Consider the following 17,315-nt stretch of genomic DNA (forward strand, 5'->3'; position numbering starts at 1 on the left):
ATGTTTATTGGGGGCAAAAGTATCACTCAAGTAAGATTTAAGGAGTTAGATTTAAGGGGGGAAACGGTCCTTATTCTTTCTTTTAGTAAGAAGAACAACTGTTAAGTAGAATTTCCTATTCAATACGACTTCCTTATGGTTGGTGTAATTGGGGACTGATGTATGTTGCATATCCATTGTGTATATATTGCATGTCCAATGTGTGTATATTGCATGTCTATTGCGTGTATATTGCTTCTCAATTATGTGTATATTGCTTGTCTGTTGCTTGTGTATTGCTGTTTATTTCCTTCGTAAGCAATAAACAATCAATACACACGCAATAAATGTAAGATATGCACGCAATAGACAAGCAATATAGACGCACCAATATACATTACTTTTATGCTACTGAGCTGCCCAAAACCAATAAAATAAAGAAAATCAATGAATTTATTAACCGATTATAAAGGAGAGAGGGATTCAAACCCGAGGGGCGGTATGGAACCAATAGGGAGTTTTTATAGCATTGCACCTGGGGACATTTTTTCATGTGTTTCTATAAAGAGGGCATGGTTGAATAAAACATTGGAGGCGAGGCCATAGCCGCATATTCCCCTTACAGAATTACCTTATTAAGATGTAACCCATTGCGATTAAGTCAAGGCAATGGCTTAAAGATTGGGATCTGATATTTGGAATGGTGGCTTGGATAAATGATGACATATCACTTTGCAATGATGTAATACACTTAAAAAGCCATCAGTCCCCATTCACATATGCATTCTTCAAATCCCAATTCACATATGCAATCTTCAAATCCCAATTCAATGCAGTTTGGTTAAGGTTATGTAAATGTCGTGAAGGAGTTAGGCCAATATTACACAGATGTTTGTTTCATTAAATCCAAAAAAACTTTACTCCAGATGCACATTCTATGTAATGGGAATGGCTGTGTCTAACTTCAAAAACTCATCTGCCTATCCATTTAGATTGCCCACGTGCAATAGATTTACAGATCCATTTACTTTTCTCCTCACCAAGCCTCAGCATCTCCATTTCAGATTCTTCATTTTTCTGTCTATGCTCTGCATCCAGCTCCATATACATTTAGCACAATATGAGAATAAACATAGCGTAGTATCACACTAATCAAAATGAAAGCATGCATCCGCTATAATATTTGCCACTATTTTGGTTCTAATTGTTATTGTCCAATAACTTAAACATAAAATTATGTACAAAAATACACTAAGATTAAGAAAGACGAAAAAGAATTGAGGAGCAGAGGTAGAATTCGAAAAGGACCCGTGGGTATCTATCGTGTATTTACATGAGTTTGAAATTGGACATTCCCAAAACCTATTTAATCACCACGTACCTAAACCAAGTTCAACCAATATCATGCCAATATGCCTAAACCAAGTTCCAATATCATGCCAATGTACCTAAACCAAGTTCAACCAATATCATGCCATGTAAGCATCTCCTCATAATATCTATGCAGCCAACTTCAACAGAAAAAATGGCATGTTCTGCAAGGTGCAAGTAGCTAACGGAATCTCAGCGCTCAAAAGCTCAATGTACTTCAACACGAGTATGCCACAATTGCCTCTTAAGAAAATCAAGAACTCGATCAATTCAACTAATGACATTTTAACGTAATTGATAATTTTAAGTACTAAAATTAAATAAAAAGTTGTGCTCACTGATTAGACTATTGAGGAACATTCACATGTTCTATTGGCCACAGACACCACCAATCTTGGCTGCAATCGTTTGCATAAACACCTTCTTCATAAAAGTCGATGGTGTTGAGAAGATTTGGAATCATAATTGAAAGCGGGGCGAATTCTTCCTTTAAGATCTCATCTGGAATAAGTGAAACTATTGAATCGTACACTTTGATTTCACAGTTAACCAGATCAATCATTGCAGCCACCCAATGCTTGTACTTCGTCAACATACAAGGGGCATACACCTTATACGCGTTCTGCCAATCCATCCCATACACCGGAACCTTGCCATTTACAATGTTCAGTAAACTGTTTCTAATTTTCCACCCAACCTACTCTTTTCTTCTTTTATTATCCGCAAAGCAAGTATGGATGTGATTATGTGAAATAGAAAACAATCAATGGTTAAACACCTATGCAAAGCAAGTATGGATAATTTGTAATTACTAACTGCACTTGGTCAAGGCCTATGACATACCATAAAAAATACATCGGTCATTGTCCAGTCTGATATTTCTACTTTCTCCAACTCTTGTTGTCGCTTCCGGATGAGATACAACCCCAAATCAATGTGTTGCAAATGTTTTTCTTGTCAATCTCATAATCTATGTACATTAAAACAAATGCATAATCAATTAAACTTACATCTCCTTTCAGCCAACCGTCGCTTTGACGAGGGAAGCGAAGAATTCAATCTCAGCTTTCACGTTACCAAATTGCATCACCAAACTATGAATATAAAAAAGTTTTAGAACACAACAATTAAAAAATATATACACTCATGCCTTCTATCTCAAAAAACAAGGGACTTACTTTGGGTTATGGCGCAATTCCCAACAAAGTTTCAGCAATTTCACCATATTATTATGCGGAATCGGGTTGTCTTTGGCAGATTTTTTTGAACCAATTCACTAGCTTCAATGATCTTCCACATATGAATGATCCTCTTCCTCTTCCATAATTGGACCCCTTGTTCCACAGCTTTACCTTCATTATTCAACCAAACGTTCAACTGAGATAGCACAGCTGTAGGTTGATCCAAATCAATGTCCCCGAGAGTAAACTCAACCTTTGTTCCCTCCGTGCTCTCGCCAATGTCATTGCCAAGTAACATAACTTCATCATCCTCCTTCTCACATTGGTTTCTTTGCACTTCCTTTTCCTCACTTCTTTGTCTTTTCACTTCCTTGCCCTCCCTTCTTTTTCTTTGAGGATCCTCTCCCTCACTGCTTTTTCTTTGCAGTTCCTCTCCCTCACTTTTTCTTTTCACTTCCTCTCCCTCACTTTGTTCTTTCTTTGCACTTCCTTTCCCTTGCTGCTTTTTATTCGCTTGCTTTCCCTCACTTCTTTTCCTTTGAGCTTCCTCTACCTCACTTGGTTTTCTTTGCACTTCACCCCCTTCAATCCCCTCCTCTTCCTTTTCCTCTCCCTCATTTCTGTCACTTGGCCCTTCACCCCTTCAATCCCTTCCTCTTCCTTTTCCTCTCCCTCAAATCTATTACTTGACCCTTCATTCCATCGAATGTCATCCATTTCCTCACTTCCCTTAAATAGATGTGAGATGGCGATTCGTCCTCTCTTTCAGTAAAGCTAGGTCCCTCCTTACTTCCTGCTCAAATTGAGGACCTAAACAATGATCCAAAAGTTTTTCCATCTGTATGACCTTTAACTCAAGGACATCATTTTCCCGCTTTACTTGAAACAACTCGGACCTCAACAAGCTTACCACCTTATTCAATTCATCAAGGTCAGCACATGAAGAAGGAATTGACTCTGCCGAGGCGACAGCGAGGCGATCTGTGGCCAACTCAGTATGGTTGTCTCATTTCCTCTTCACTATGACATAGCGCCCGTAACAATTGACTGTTTCAGAATATAGACAAGAGTCATATTCAATCATTCTACTTCATAATTTCATTGAATCTTATAAATAGTTCCAAGGGCTGCAAACCAAACCTCTTTGCTCTGGAAAAAATAATTGTTCAACTTTCTCATCTCGGGAACAGACGTAGTAGGTCTCCATCCAAAATAAGTGGAAGAGTTGTCGGATCAACAATCTTGCAGTAATTCAGGTCCACCATTTTAGGAATTAATTCATATACCCAAATCTACATAATTCACAGGACAAAAGTCATTATTTAAGTTTTAAAGTCCACAAAACATAACTGACATGAACATTATTACCATGTACCTGGAAAGCATACGTGAAACCTTTAAAACTCCAACCACCCCTTTGCACTTCACCATTCTTATCCTTTTTGCCCTTCTCATTTCTCCTGCTTGTTCTCGTTACCTTACTTTTCCCCTTCCCTCTTCCCTTTTCATTTTCAAAGCTTTTCACATACTTTGTTGGTGCAGAAAATAGACTGTCTTGGGTTTTGTCAAAGGACACCGAACCCCACGGATACCTATTGAACGCATCCAAGTCCTCTACATGGGTCAGGTAATTTAGATTGATGTTCAAATGTTTGTCCCTTCCCAAAACCACTAACTCAGCAAAGTAAACAAGAGCTAGCTTGTAGATGTCATCTTCCTCTGTACACCTCAGAAATGCTTCTTCTAAAGCATTACATGTAATTCCTTCGTCTATAAAATATCTTTTCTGAAGTCTAATTTCATCACTTTCTCCACTAGAAACTTCAGGCACTTCCCCAAAATGAAGCCCTGTGATCAAACAAAAATCCTGACGAGTGAACTGAGCAACGTCGCACCCTTTTAAGAAACTCAATCCATCCAAGTCTTTCACACCCTGCCCTGCTACTCTACGCAACACAACCCCATGCACAATGTACCGCTAAACTGAATCTTATCTATATTCAGAAGATGGCCAAAGTATGATGTCTTGAATTGTTCTAATTGTTCGGCACTCAACTTCGCTCGAATTGCAGCTAGGGATGAATTTGCATGTGAGCAGTTGTTCACCCGTGACGAATATGCCTCTGACTCTAGCCATACTAGCTCCACGTTGGATCCCATTTCCTGAAATACAAGATGAAATAACGTGAACACATATACTACCACGTATTTGCACAATCACATTGGTACTTACACAACTAGTCAACCAGGCACATTACAAATTTTACAAAGTACATGCGCATAGGGATTACTGATCACAGGCTTTAACATCATCAAAGCAATATGACAAATTTTGTGCAAATTCCTGTTAATGCAATGATTCTGTGAATTACAAGCAATTTCATATGTTTTATTTATGAATCCAAACTCCAATCAATGGTTGATGCATGAGTGAGTGTGAGTGCAATCTAGGCAAGTTCTGCAACACAAAATATTATCATCTCACATGACAATAATTGTCACCTCATACACAACACAAAATAAATAAATAAATAAGAAATATGGTGGAAGGAAGCAAAGCAAAGCATCTGCTCTGCTATTTGCTTGCTAAGCCATTGCCATAATTATTATTAACATGTTATTGATATGTTATTGACATGTTATTGAATTGATTTTCATTCGTTTTTTAACATATACCCAAGTAAAAATTAACATGCAAGTGAAGCACAAAGAAGAGATGCCAAATCCAACAACATTGATGGTACAAATTGGGGAAAACCGTTACTCTAACCCTAAACTCAAATTCCGTAAATTACTCATCAAATGCTTTGCACTTATATTCATGAGTTTATTATTATATGTTCTCATTTTTCTCAGGCAAATTTAGTAATAAAGGAAATAATATTTATTTCAAAAAATATATATATTCTAGCGCCAGAGAGATAATCTGCACTATGTACTACTTCAAATATGGAAGGTTTTGATTTGAGGGCCTCCTCCAATTCAACGTCATTATCTTATTCATGTCATTATTGACATGTTATTGAGATTTTATTGACTTGATTTTCGTTCGTTTTTTAACATATACCCAAGCAAAAATTAACATGCAAGTGAAGCACAAAGAAGAGATGCCAAGTCCAACAACATTGATGGTACAAATTGGGGAAAACCATTACTCTAACCCTAAACCCAAATTCCATAAATTACTCACCAAATGCTGGTTATTGAACAATCGCAAGGTGTCTGTGCGGGGTCTTTGTGCGGCTTTGCTCCACAAATGGAACCTATCACTTCCAACGAATACGGCTTCTCTCCTTCCCCTTCAACTGCTTCGCCCCTTCACTGTTTGGAATCCACACCTTTGCCTCTTCCACTCAAAATAAATACATTTTTAGGGTTTGGAGAACGGAATGTCGTTCAACCGTTGCCTTCAACCGTTTCTCAGAGCTTAGCGGTTCCTCAGAGCTATGGGTTTTAGAGCGATGGGTTTTTTCTGTTCAAACTTCGAACTTGCCTCTTCTTCTTTTTTTGGGGACCTGCTGGATATTAAATTCGGGTTTGGGTTCCTCACCTACCCGATTGTAAAACTTTATCTCAATTCCCCCCAGCCCTTGGATTGATCTGATGGCTATAAAGTGAACCCCTTATAACTTACCCCTCATTATAGTCTGGGCGGTAGCTTAATGAATAGGTGTACCACTATTGGTGCTTGGCTTGGCTAAGCCCAATAGAAAGATGTTTGTTTGATATGTTGTTTGAAATATGTAAGATGAATTTTCCCTTAATTTCTTAACTTTAATCACGTCATTGTGCTCCAAGTTGGGCACTGACTCATATTAGTTCTTTTTTTAATGTCGTGTATGACTAAGGACTTCAATATTCTATTTTATGTGCTGGAATCAAAATGTTTATTGCAGAAAAAATGCAAATCAAATATCAAGAGCCTAAATCTAGGAAGTTGGCCCTGAATCGAGCAAGTTCTCCAATGTAAGTAGGTATTGTTAGAGTTGTCTAATTTGGGTCTCGCAAGGTGAATGAAGATAAACAAATTGTTTATAAGTTTAAAATGAGTGAAAATACAACTTGGAATTGAAGATTTCTCTATTTAGCCCAATACAGAAAGATTAAAGACGAACTAATGAATTTAAAGAGACTAGCCTAGCAATTAGGAATCATACCAAGTGTTGGCAGAGCAATTATTAAAAGATATCTCATAAGTTGTCAATTGGAAATCTTAATACAAGATAAATGCATTTGAATTCAATGAGATCAAGTGTTGATCGAGTTTAAAGTCTTTTTCTTCGAGAAATTGTGTGTTCGTGCTCTTCCAACTTGCTAGTGTATATAGCCTTCTTGGTGTTTGAATCTGTACATTGGATGATGGGATCGCTGAGTTTGCTATCAATCCTCTTTTTAAGGGTGAGCAGGTGAACTCTAGTGCTTTGATCCTTGCGTCGACGGTGAGAACTAGCTTCAGCATGGTCCTTTACTGACAAGTTGGTTCAGTAGGGCTTTAACACTCAAATCACATTTAATGTAGTTGTTCAGTTCTCAATTTACCACATTGATATAGATTATGATGCTTTTGGAGATTTGAAAAGATGAATCAAGAGAATAAAACAACACGTCGATTACGAGTTTTGAATTATTGAGTTACAAAGTGTTGAAGAATACACAGAGCCCCACATCGGAAACTTAACAAAATAGAAAGTCTCATATCATGAATGGCTACACTCCTAATAATATCGAGGCATTTTGTATAAAACCTCACACCTGCTAAACAGGTGATTAAGTTGGGGACAATATCAATGTTGCTAGTAGTGTGCCAAAGGTCCGTCCCTTTGAAATCTTAACACAAAGTAAAAGAAGAATACAAAAGTTAGAATTATAAACAATAAAAATGTGCCTAAGGAAAAACTATAGTAAAATCAATCAAGAGCTCCTCTGGAATTGATGATTCCCTTGGACAAATAGTTTCTCAAAATCCGTAATGTTTTGTGTTAAAATACAATAAAACAAGTATTGCACCTAGTGAAACTTTGAAAGTACTAACAGATATCTGTAATGAAAAAATTCTAGAGGAAAAAAATTATATATATAAAGAGATAAATTGAGAAAATGAAATAATTAAGCAAAACACCAATCACCTCTGATGTTGAAAACTACAAGAAAAGGCAACATGTGGAAGGTGTGCGAGGGACTACTAATATGAAATTATTTTTATTTTTATGAAGAATTATTTGAAGGGCTTTTCATAAATAGGCTCATTCTAACATGACATATTACAAATACCCTTATAGAGCCTATTTGGAGAGAAATACCCAAAACCAGCCACTTGTCATTTTCTAATTCGTTCTTAGTGCATTAAAGTTTTCTAAGAACCAATTAGAAAATAACAAGTAACTAGTTTTTGGTTTTTCTCTCCAAATAAGCTCTATAAATGATAGAAAATCATTAGTAACAGAAATTGGTTATTTATTGAATTTAATTAATGAATTGACTGTAAAATCAACTTCAAGTTTAAATTTTCAAAGACTTTGGACATTTGTATAATATGTCGTACTAAAATGAGCTTATTTGTAAAAATGAAAAAGGAGCACAAAGGTGCTCGCAAGCCTTGTTCGCGTCTTACAACTAATTTTTTCAATGATTTAGTGATCAATTTGACAAAAAATAAAAGGATTTAGTGATCAATAATTAAAATATAGTATTTTAAAGTAAATTTTTTTTATATAAAAAATTAAATGATGTTAAATAAAAAGTGAATGTACACAGCATCTTAGTAAAGGACATAAATTTAAAAAGCCAAAAAAAGGAAAAAAAACGTCATTTTAATTTTAATTTTTAAAGTACGAAAGGGCGGTGTCCTATGATAATTTAAACATGAAATGGAAATTCACATGATTGTTCTCTACATAAACATACTGGTAAGTAGGGGTGGCATTTTAGACCGAAAAATCGTAAAAACCAACCGATAATTTACCGCAATCGCGGGAAACCGAACCACATTTGCGGTATGAAGAACCAAACCACATTTGCGGTATTTGATTTTCAAAACTTGCGGTTACCACAAACCGCGACTATATTTATAAATAATAAAAAAAATTCATTTTGTAGATAGTATTGGTGCTCAAACAACACAACGGGGTCCTTCAAATCCACTCACCACCATCAACACTTGAGTTTGTAACTTTAATTTGTAACATTGGTACATTGCATTTTCCTTTTAGTTTGTAACTTTAATTAACTTTGAATTGGATTTTTCCTTTGGGTTGTAACTTTAATTCATTTTGCATTGTATTTTCCTTTTGGTTTGTAACTTTAAAGGATTTGGAATTGGAATACTTGAGAAGTTGAGGTTGTAAATGCTTAGGAAGTTTAACTTCAATTGGAATACTTGGAATTGTAACTTTAATTTTCTTTAGGTTATGAATGCTTGAGAAGTTGAGGAGGTTATGAATTTATATATGCTTGAGAAGTTGAGGTTGTGAATTTATTTATTTAGGTTGTGAATTTATATTTTTGGGTTAAAGTATGCTTGAAATCAAAAGGCTTCAAAAGAAGCATCAAAATTAGGCCTAAAATGTGGAAGATTGGATTTTTATGACATAAAAAGAACTTGTGGTTTTAAACCGCTAATTCCACGATAACCGCCGCTTTTTGCGGTTTATAGCTTCGGTTTGCGGTTTCAAAATCGCATACCGAAAATAATCAGTTGGTTTGTGGTTTGGGAAAAATTAAATTCTTGAACCGCAACGACCCTCTTGGTAAGTTGTGAATATTATCTTTTAAATTATGAAGAGACATAATTTTTTTTTTTTAGAAATGGAATTCAATCATAGAATCAAAGTAGCGTATAAAGAATTACATGAAACAGTGGCCTCGTTAAAACCTTCCTGAGGGACAGGGACGGACACAGGATTTCAAAATAGGGTGGGGTTTTAGGTTCGGGTAAACCTTATAGGGAGGCTTATAAAATTGATCATAATATTATATAAATTTAATTTAAGAATATATCATTTTTATTTTATTTATTTAAAGAGTCCAATTTTACACCAACAATGCCAGCAACAATTGATTATATATGCTTAAAAATTAATATTAGTTGAGAACGCACAACTCATATTGCAGCTTATTTAGTATATGTCTTTTATACTAACAATAAGAGAAAAAACACTCGATGGGCTATAGCCCGGTTTGTACATACTACAGTCCGTCCTGTGAGGACAAACCTCGTGATAGAAAAAGTACTACATGTCATAGACTAACAAGAAAGTCAAAACGATCACGCGAGACCAATGCTAGAGCAAGATAAAATAAAACAGCAACGACACATAGACCTTCGCGCAAAGACCTCTCGAGAACACTACAGCACAATCCAACTATCAAAAGAGTCCTGCTATGAAATCATAGTCCTTTGCACATCCATAAGGCGGTGAGAACATCAAACGACAGAGAACACAATACGCCAAGAAGAAAGAAAACAACAACTAAACACATGATCTCCGACCACCTACAATAGTAATTGGCAATGAAAGAAAAGAAATCTGCAAGGAGCAACACAAAGAAGAGATTAACCGCAAATAGGCCGGAAAGAAAAAAAAAAAAAAAAGCCCCAAGCATGCCGTATCATCTCAACACGACAAAGAAACCTCCTATGAAAACGTAGTTCTTGAGACAGACGAAGAATCAAAGATTAGTTAATGGGAGAACGAAGAAAACACCACGCAACAATAACAAAACGGGCCTAGCCACTTAACCTGAACATGGGGATCATGCATAAGAGCATTCGCCGAATGTCAAGCCCATGAATGCTCCAAGGACATATTAAGAAAAGCGTCCAGGAGACTCCACTAGGCCAGTCTCCATTGAAATACATAAGTTGCCCGCAAACGTTTTCTTTCTTTTTGTGGTAATTAATTTTTGATGGATTATTTTTATTATAAATGCTTCTTTATTTAACCATCCAATTTCAAAATTTTATTTAAAAGCAGCTGGCATATGCAATATGTGCAACAATAAAATATGATCTTTTCATGTATAAAGCTTCTTTCTTTCATACAAATTATGTCGGTTTAAGTCACTTGTTTTTTAATTAATGGGTGAGTGGATATTTAAATTTCAGATATTTTTTATTATTAAAAAGAGAAATATCACGTATTAAAGTAAATTGGTTGTCAACTAACTTTTATACTTTAATCTCAAACTCTTAATGTGGGAGAGGATATTTTATGCACCAACTAATTTTAATTTAGTGAAACTTTTGTTTTTTTAGCAAATAAAATTATGAATTAAAAATGAAAAAAATTATAGTGTGACAATGGCCAACCAACTTGTGTATCTACCACTAGTGCTTTATCTTTTAAAAGAACCTATTTTGGCTATTTTGTGCCAATAAAATCTGCTGTGCTGTGCTGTAATTTTAGTGGTGAAGTAAATCAGATGAACATTTTATTAAAATAATCAAACTGAGTAAATAAATTATAAAAAGAAAAACTTATTTTTTTCACTGTAAATCGGTAAGGTTTTTTTTGCCTCCTATTATGGGTTTGGGCTCCTATTGTCACTTGGGCATGAAAGTGATGGACACTTGGCTTATAGCCATAAGCATGCAATGCCACTGTCCATGACAGTGATGCAAATATGCGTTTCTTTCTCTGGGAATCTGCTACTGCTGACACATGTAACTGTCCTTATTGGAGAAAGACTTTTATGAAATGGGTATAGCATTATTTTCCTATCTAGTCCGCATGGAGATAGCACTACAAAGTTTTCCTCCCTTTCTTGCCACTTTTTTCCTGGGGCGCCACACTGCCATTAAAGCAAAGCGTCTTTCTACATGGGATGGAGGATAACCATAATACATTACACGTGGTCTCCTCTTGATAAAGTTTTATGCAAGAATTTTTTGTGCTTTTGGAGCCTTGAAGTTGAAGATATAAATAAAAAAAATACTTTGTGAAAATTAGAATATAAATTTTTGGAACAAGTAATGTTACAAGTTGCAACAAGCTGCGTCTGACAGCTTCTCTCTGTCACACAGCAATACTAGTCATAGGCTGTGGTTGGTGCGTTTCTGTTGTGGAAGTCCTTGTCAAATCAAGGGGGAAAAACCTTTTTCTTCTCATGGACTTCGGACATGAAGCTATTCTTGGATTATAGGTGTTGGAGTTTCCAAAGCAGAAGTTGAAGTTTCAAACCCAAATTCCATTTTGAGTGTACGCTAGCAAGATATAAAGATCACGCCAGTGAAAGGTGAGGGTCTTTTCTTGATTGGTTTTGAGCTTTGCCAAAAAGCTAAAATGTTCACGAGTTCTTTTAATTTTCAAGCCCAAGTTTTTTTTAAAGTTTTTGCATGAGTTTAATTTTTCTTCTAGGCTGAGAAATTAAGTGATTTTGCTTTTGAATGTTTGGTTTTGAAAGTACTTTTGAAACTGTTTCATTGGCCTTGCTGCTGAAGTGAAACGTACTTCTTTGTCTGCAGGATTTCTTCTGATGGTGGATATTTGAATTTCTAAAGCTTTTATAAGTTTCTCAGTTAGGATATCAACTGTTGAACCCAATTCTTTATTTGGTGGTCAACTGTTTGATATGTGTAGCCAACTAATTTTATTAATTCTCTGCAAGGATACTTGATACTGTTTGAATTGCTTCTGTATTTCATCATTTTTGGGCACTTCTGGAAAATGGTTATCTTGTTTTTGGAGTTGAATGCTTCGGGTCTGCAAGCAACAGAATTATGAGTTAACACTATATATAATCTGCAGGGGCTGCAGCACAATTTGTGGATTCTTGTCTATAAACAACTAGTTCAGTAACCGTCCCAGTTAAAACCCAATCAGTTAAATCAGCTATCTAACTGATGGCTGAAGAACATGATTCATATTCCAATGGGAACAAAAGCAAAACTCCTATCTACATTTTATTCAAGGATTGCAGGTATCATTTTGATTATTTTATGCCTTTTCATTTCTTTTTCTTGATTAGTTTGGTTTGATAGTTAAAAGTTTCTGTTGAATTTAGCAGACAAGCAATGGCATATATTTTCGATAAGCAACAAAGCTTTTACTCACATCCATCGGCTAATCTAACCTTATTATTCAAGCTAGACCAGTTCAGAATTTATGTGGTCTTTGCCTGCAAGAGCCATGATTCAAAATATTTTTTATTGCAATTTGGACAACCAATGCTCAGATTTGAATAGATGTGTAAAACCAATGCTTGGATTGTCTTTTCTATGGGCAGGTTTGTTTTTAATTTTGACAAACTTGGCTTAGAAATAGCATCGATTGCATTGCCTGCAGCACTGGCTTTGACAGCCGATCCAATTGCTTCTCTAGTTGACACAGCATTCATTGGTCAAATAGGTACTTTGCTTCTTATTCTTTTCATTTTGAACTGTGCATATGTTCTTCCATCTGAAACAAGTACTTTTTGTTTTTGCTTTAGGTAACAAAAACAAATTTGATTGAAAAAATTCAAGTTTCTTTCTTTAAATGACAAGGATGGGGATAAAATGAAATATAGTGTCTACATGAGAGGCCAATGTGTAAACATATCCACATTCATAGTCCACTAATAGCCTAATGGTTAACAGAGATGTATCTCTTAACCCTATCCTTCAAAAGTTGACCAATTACCAAATGCTAAATATTAGTCTTCAATCTGAAATGAAATTTTGTGGCTGAACCTTGTATCTTCATTAAAATTTACAGTTGTGGAAATTTAATATCCAATTTGTCTTAATGTTTAAAGGTCCAGTGGAGCTTGCTGCTGTAGGAGTTTCTATCGCTTTGTTCAATCAAGCATCGAGAATTGCAATATTCCCTCTTGTTAGTGTCACAACCTCTTTTGTTGCTGAAGAAGATACTATTGGAACAGCGAGTCCCGAGGAAAACCAGAATGATTACCTGGAAACAGGTTCATCAATCAATGGTGAAACTAGACAGTTGATCCCAGAAAGGGGTATGCGTCATGCCTTCTTTTTTTTTTTTCTGGTTGCAGTGCTACATCTTTTTTCCACAATAAACTCAGCATGAATTCTATAAAGACTTATAGAACATGATTTCATCAAGTTTTCCTCTTCATTACAAGATATTCTTTTACTGGTTTATGAAAACTTCTTACATGATAGTTTTTTCTTCTTCCATTTTCTTTGTCAGGTACTGATCAGAATGCATACAAACCAGTTGGTGCAAGCTTTGAAATAGTTACAACCAATCATCAAAAGAGGTACATCCCGTCAGCGTCATCAGCAATGGTTATTGGCAGCATCCTTGGCCTCATCCAAGCCATATTCCTCATATCAGCAGCAAAACCTCTATTGAACTTTATGGGGGTCAGTTCTGTAAGTTAACCATCTTTATGCTTTATTTTACTTTATTTTATTTTTCATTTTGACATACATTTTACTTAAGAGTTTGTTGTACCAAGCGCTGAAATACTACTATAACTTCTAAGGGCAGAAAGAACTATTGTTTGTTTAGGATTCCCCTATGCTAAAACCTGCACAGCAGTACTTGATCCTGAGGTCGCTTGGTGCTCCTGCAGTTCTTCTTTCACTGGCTATGCAAGGGGTCTTCCGTGGGTTCAAGGATACAAAAACTCCTTTATACGCAACCGGTATACCTTAATGAAGCTGCACTTTAGATTCGATGCCATCTTTTTCAAATAAATATAGTCTTGATCGTGTTCTAATCAATTGTCTGTTTTAATCTAGTGGCAGGAGATGTTACAAATATAATTTTAGATCCAATATTTATGTTTGTTTTCCATCTGGGTGTCAATGGTGCAGCTATTTCTCATGTTATATCTCAGTAAGTTTTATCGAACTCATCTCCATATGTTTTTGGTCCTCTTGTGGGTTTTTCTAGAATTCTGCACTCTGTGTACCAGCATGCCTCTTATCATTGATATGTTCATTATAGGTACTTAATATGTGTCATACTCTTGTGGAGATTAATGGCTCAAGTTGATCTATTACCCCCAAGTATCAAACATCTCCAATTTGGTCGGTTTCTTAAAAATGGTGAGGATTTAATTCTTTAATAGGCAGTGGTGACACTTTCATGCATGTTTTATACAATCTAGAACTTTGCTTTTGTTCTGAGGAGCTATACTCCTTAGGCCTTGGTTTTAGTGAGCAGAAAACGTCGGAAGCATAACTTTAAAATGCTGAGAATAAAGCATAGGAAATTTGAATAACATCCACTGAAGTATTTACTAACATGATTGAAATAGCAAGTTCTTTCTAATTTATATTTATATCTGAATAAATTTCAGTACATGTTGAGAGAGAGTAGCGTGAATTAGTTGATACCCCATTAGTCCTTTCTTCACTCCAGGTTTTCTTTTATTAATGAGGGTCATTGCTGTTACATTCTGTGTAACTCTGGCTGCATCATTGGCTGCGCGGCAGGGACCGACACCCATGGCGGCATTTCAGGTCTGCTTGCAGGTCTGGTTGGCAACTTCCCTTCTAGCTGATGGACTGGCTGTTGCTGGACAGGTTGGAAAACATTACTTTAATAAATGAAACGACTGCAATGATACACCAAATTAGTTTTGAGATAATTTCTTCCCTGCACTTGAAGACAGAGACCAAGAAGATGAAAATCACAGAAGCACATTGTTTGATCAGCAATTAAATTCTTCTTAAATTTTTTGTGAAACTGAATTGAACTTTCCTAAGCTCAAATCTTGCTGCAGTGAATGGTTTTTAAATCAATAAAACAACTTATTTTAACAGCCCCTATTTTGTGTATGTGTATGACATTTATTTCAGTGTTTCCGTTTCTTTTCTATGGACTGAATAGGTTATAATCCCTTCCCACTTTCAGGCAATACTTGCTAGTGCATTTGCAAAAAAAGACTACGACAAGGCAACAGCCACGGCGTCACGAGTGTTACAGGTGTTTACCAATATTTCTGAAGTGTCAAATATGTGTTCCATGTGATGTTGGTTTCTCTAAAAATTCATAAATACATTTAAACCGCAGTTGGGATTGGTTTTGGGGTTGATGCTCGCAGTCATACTTGGAGTAGGGTTGCAGTATGGGGCAAGGCTATTTACAAAAGATGTCGATGTCCTACATCTTATCAGCATAGGCATTCCGGTTAGCCCCCTTCTCTCCAAAAACAACACAGAATTTCAGGTTACTTTTCTTCAATACCAAATGACATTTTGAACTAACTGTCTTCCAATTCATATCAGTTTGTTGCAGCTACTCAACCCATCAATGCCTTGGCATTTGTTTTTGATGGTGTCAACTTTGGAGCATCTGATTTTGCATATTCAGCCTTTTCCATGGCGAGTCTTTAGTCCCTTTCTTGCAATACAACTAATAATGTGAACTCATTTCTTTTTAACTCATACAATGCTTCTTCTTTTTTAAAAAAAACCTTAAAATTTGCATTATGTCACCAACTTCGGGTTGTTTTGTACTCTAAATGTCTCCAAATTTGAAATCTCTTTTCTCTTCTTTTACTGTGGAGCCTAAAGGAAAAAGACTACATTCAATTACTTCGTACAACGGTCAAAACAATTACGTTGTACACAGGTTAACTTGATGATCATCTTCTCTCCAGGTTATGGTGGCTATTGTCAGCATCTTTGTTTTGTTTATTCTCTCCTCTACCAATGGATTCATTGGAATCTGGGTTGCTTTGACCATCTATATGAGTCTTCGAGCATTTGCCGGATTTTGGAGGTATGTTTTACAAATTCTAGTACATACGAGCATGCTCACACACACACAAAATTTTCCCATGCCCGAACGGACCATTTTGCTATGGAATTGCAGGATAGGGACAGGAACAGGACCTTGGGAATTCCTACGGGCATAAATGGACGCTGGTTTACTCAATCGGAGGTTCAAGAGTTTCTTTGCTTCCATTGTTGCATGATTTCGACTTGATTGCTTGAAAATTTTTACCTTGAGATGTTCGAAGAAATCTCAGATTACCTTGTTACATGAAGAGCAATCATACAAGGAGAAAATTTGCCCGTTACTTATAATATCAGGGGAATCTTTAATGAAATTCTCTGCAATGCATTTTGTTTTACTACAAAGCTTAGGAGAGTATTTTCAAGAAAGGATAACATATTCACTGTATATATATTTTTTCATACAATTGCAACCTAATAAGTGCCTAAACAGTCAAATAGAAAGTGAAGGCCTATGCAATTCAAATGGAACTATTTTTGCGTCATTTTAATGCGGGGATTCAACAGACATTTGAAGTTAAGACACTTCATGTTCGGTGACTGGGATTGGATTGGATACATATAAACCGTGAAATAATAGAGAAGGGATTTCCAGAGAAAGAGGAGCTGTTTTTAAATAATAATAATAATAATAAATATTTAGAGTGATTCTAGACCAGTACAAGGAAATGGTCCCACATCACATCTAATTATCAACAGGGAAAAAAAATTATATTAAAAAATGCCACATCCCACGTCTGCCAATCTCAATGAAAAGTGAGAAAGAATCCATATAAAAAGAAGTTTCCACCTCTCAAATCAATAGTGCTGCAACCACCATACAATTAGGATCCACCTTACCATAGATTCTCATGTTTTCATGAAACATAGATAAGGAAACAAACAAAAGGAGAGGAAAAGCAAATTCAGAGACAATCAAGGATGATAAATAATTGGGGTATTGGAGCAATAATTTAGAAGATAAGAAAATGTACTTTACATCAAGGAACCAAGTGTCCCAGACTCTACCAGCATCTGCCTCTACAATAATTCATTCAGATATGGGACATATCTGCAGTGCCATCTTTCTCTTTCTTGAC

General features: G+C 35.8%; 2 protein-coding genes across 3 annotated transcripts; one reads left to right on the forward strand and one right to left on the reverse strand.

Moving 5' to 3' along the window:
• Positions 1-1,696: 1,696 nt before the first annotated feature.
• LOC148919065 (uncharacterized) lies at positions 1,697-4,691 on the reverse strand. Its single transcript, XM_089048778.1, has 4 exons — positions 4,508-4,691; positions 4,124-4,379; positions 2,378-2,444; positions 1,697-1,999 (listed from the first exon to the last, which is right to left on the reverse strand). The coding sequence occupies exons 1-4, from the start codon at positions 4,689-4,691 to the stop codon at positions 1,697-1,699; spliced, it is 810 nt and encodes a 269-aa protein (XP_088904904.1).
• A 6,688-nt stretch (positions 4,692-11,379) lies between these two features.
• Positions 11,380-16,721, forward strand: LOC103326834 (protein DETOXIFICATION 42). 2 transcript variants are annotated; one of them, XM_008229081.2, is made up of 14 exons: positions 11,399-11,765; positions 12,278-12,449; positions 12,756-12,877; positions 13,266-13,475; positions 13,673-13,857; positions 13,997-14,132; positions 14,230-14,326; positions 14,438-14,538; positions 14,855-15,018; positions 15,350-15,421; positions 15,509-15,625; positions 15,724-15,819; positions 16,098-16,219; positions 16,313-16,721. In XM_008229081.2, the coding sequence occupies exons 2-14, from the start codon at positions 12,373-12,375 to the stop codon at positions 16,353-16,355; spliced, it is 1,542 nt and encodes a 513-aa protein (XP_008227303.2). In that variant the 5' UTR covers positions 11,399-11,765; positions 12,278-12,372; the 3' UTR covers positions 16,356-16,721. The 2 variants fall into 2 exon arrangements, with proteins under 2 accessions (XP_088904068.1, XP_008227303.2); XM_089047942.1 differs by lacking the exon at positions 15,724-15,819 and having other exon boundaries at positions 11,380-11,765; positions 15,509-15,664.
• Positions 16,722-17,315: the final 594 nt, after the last annotated feature.

The sequence above is a fragment of the Prunus mume genome, linkage group LG3, assembly GCF_029339155.1.
Source record: "Prunus mume cultivar Tortuosa linkage group LG3, ASM2933915v1, whole genome shotgun sequence".
Lineage (NCBI taxonomy): Eukaryota > Viridiplantae > Streptophyta > Magnoliopsida > Rosales > Rosaceae > Prunus > Prunus mume.

What these genes read in the sequence shown, in the direction of transcription:
- LOC148919065 (XM_089048778.1), bottom strand. Translation starts at nt 4,691, where the DNA reads ATGGGATCCAACGTGGAGCTAGTATGGCTAGAGTCAGAGGCATATTCG. An exon ending in AGATAAGATTCAGTTTAGCG is followed by an intron (nt 4,380 to 4,507) that starts GTACATTGTGCA and finishes GTTTGATCACAG; the next exon opens with GGCTTCATTTTGGGGAAGTG. An exon ending in GACTTGGATGCGTTCAATAG is followed by an intron (nt 2,445 to 4,123) that starts GTATCCGTGGGG and finishes TTATATTCATAG; the next exon opens with TTTGGTGATGCAATTTGGTA.
- LOC103326834 (XM_008229081.2), top strand. Translation starts at nt 12,373, where the DNA reads ATGGCTGAAGAACATGATTCATATTCCAATGGGAACAAAAGCAAAACT. An exon ending in AGCATTCATTGGTCAAATAG is followed by an intron (nt 12,878 to 13,265) that starts GTACTTTGCTTC and finishes TAATGTTTAAAG; the next exon opens with GTCCAGTGGAGCTTGCTGCT. An exon ending in ACTTTATGGGGGTCAGTTCT is followed by an intron (nt 13,858 to 13,996) that starts GTAAGTTAACCA and finishes TTGTTTGTTTAG; the next exon opens with GATTCCCCTATGCTAAAACC.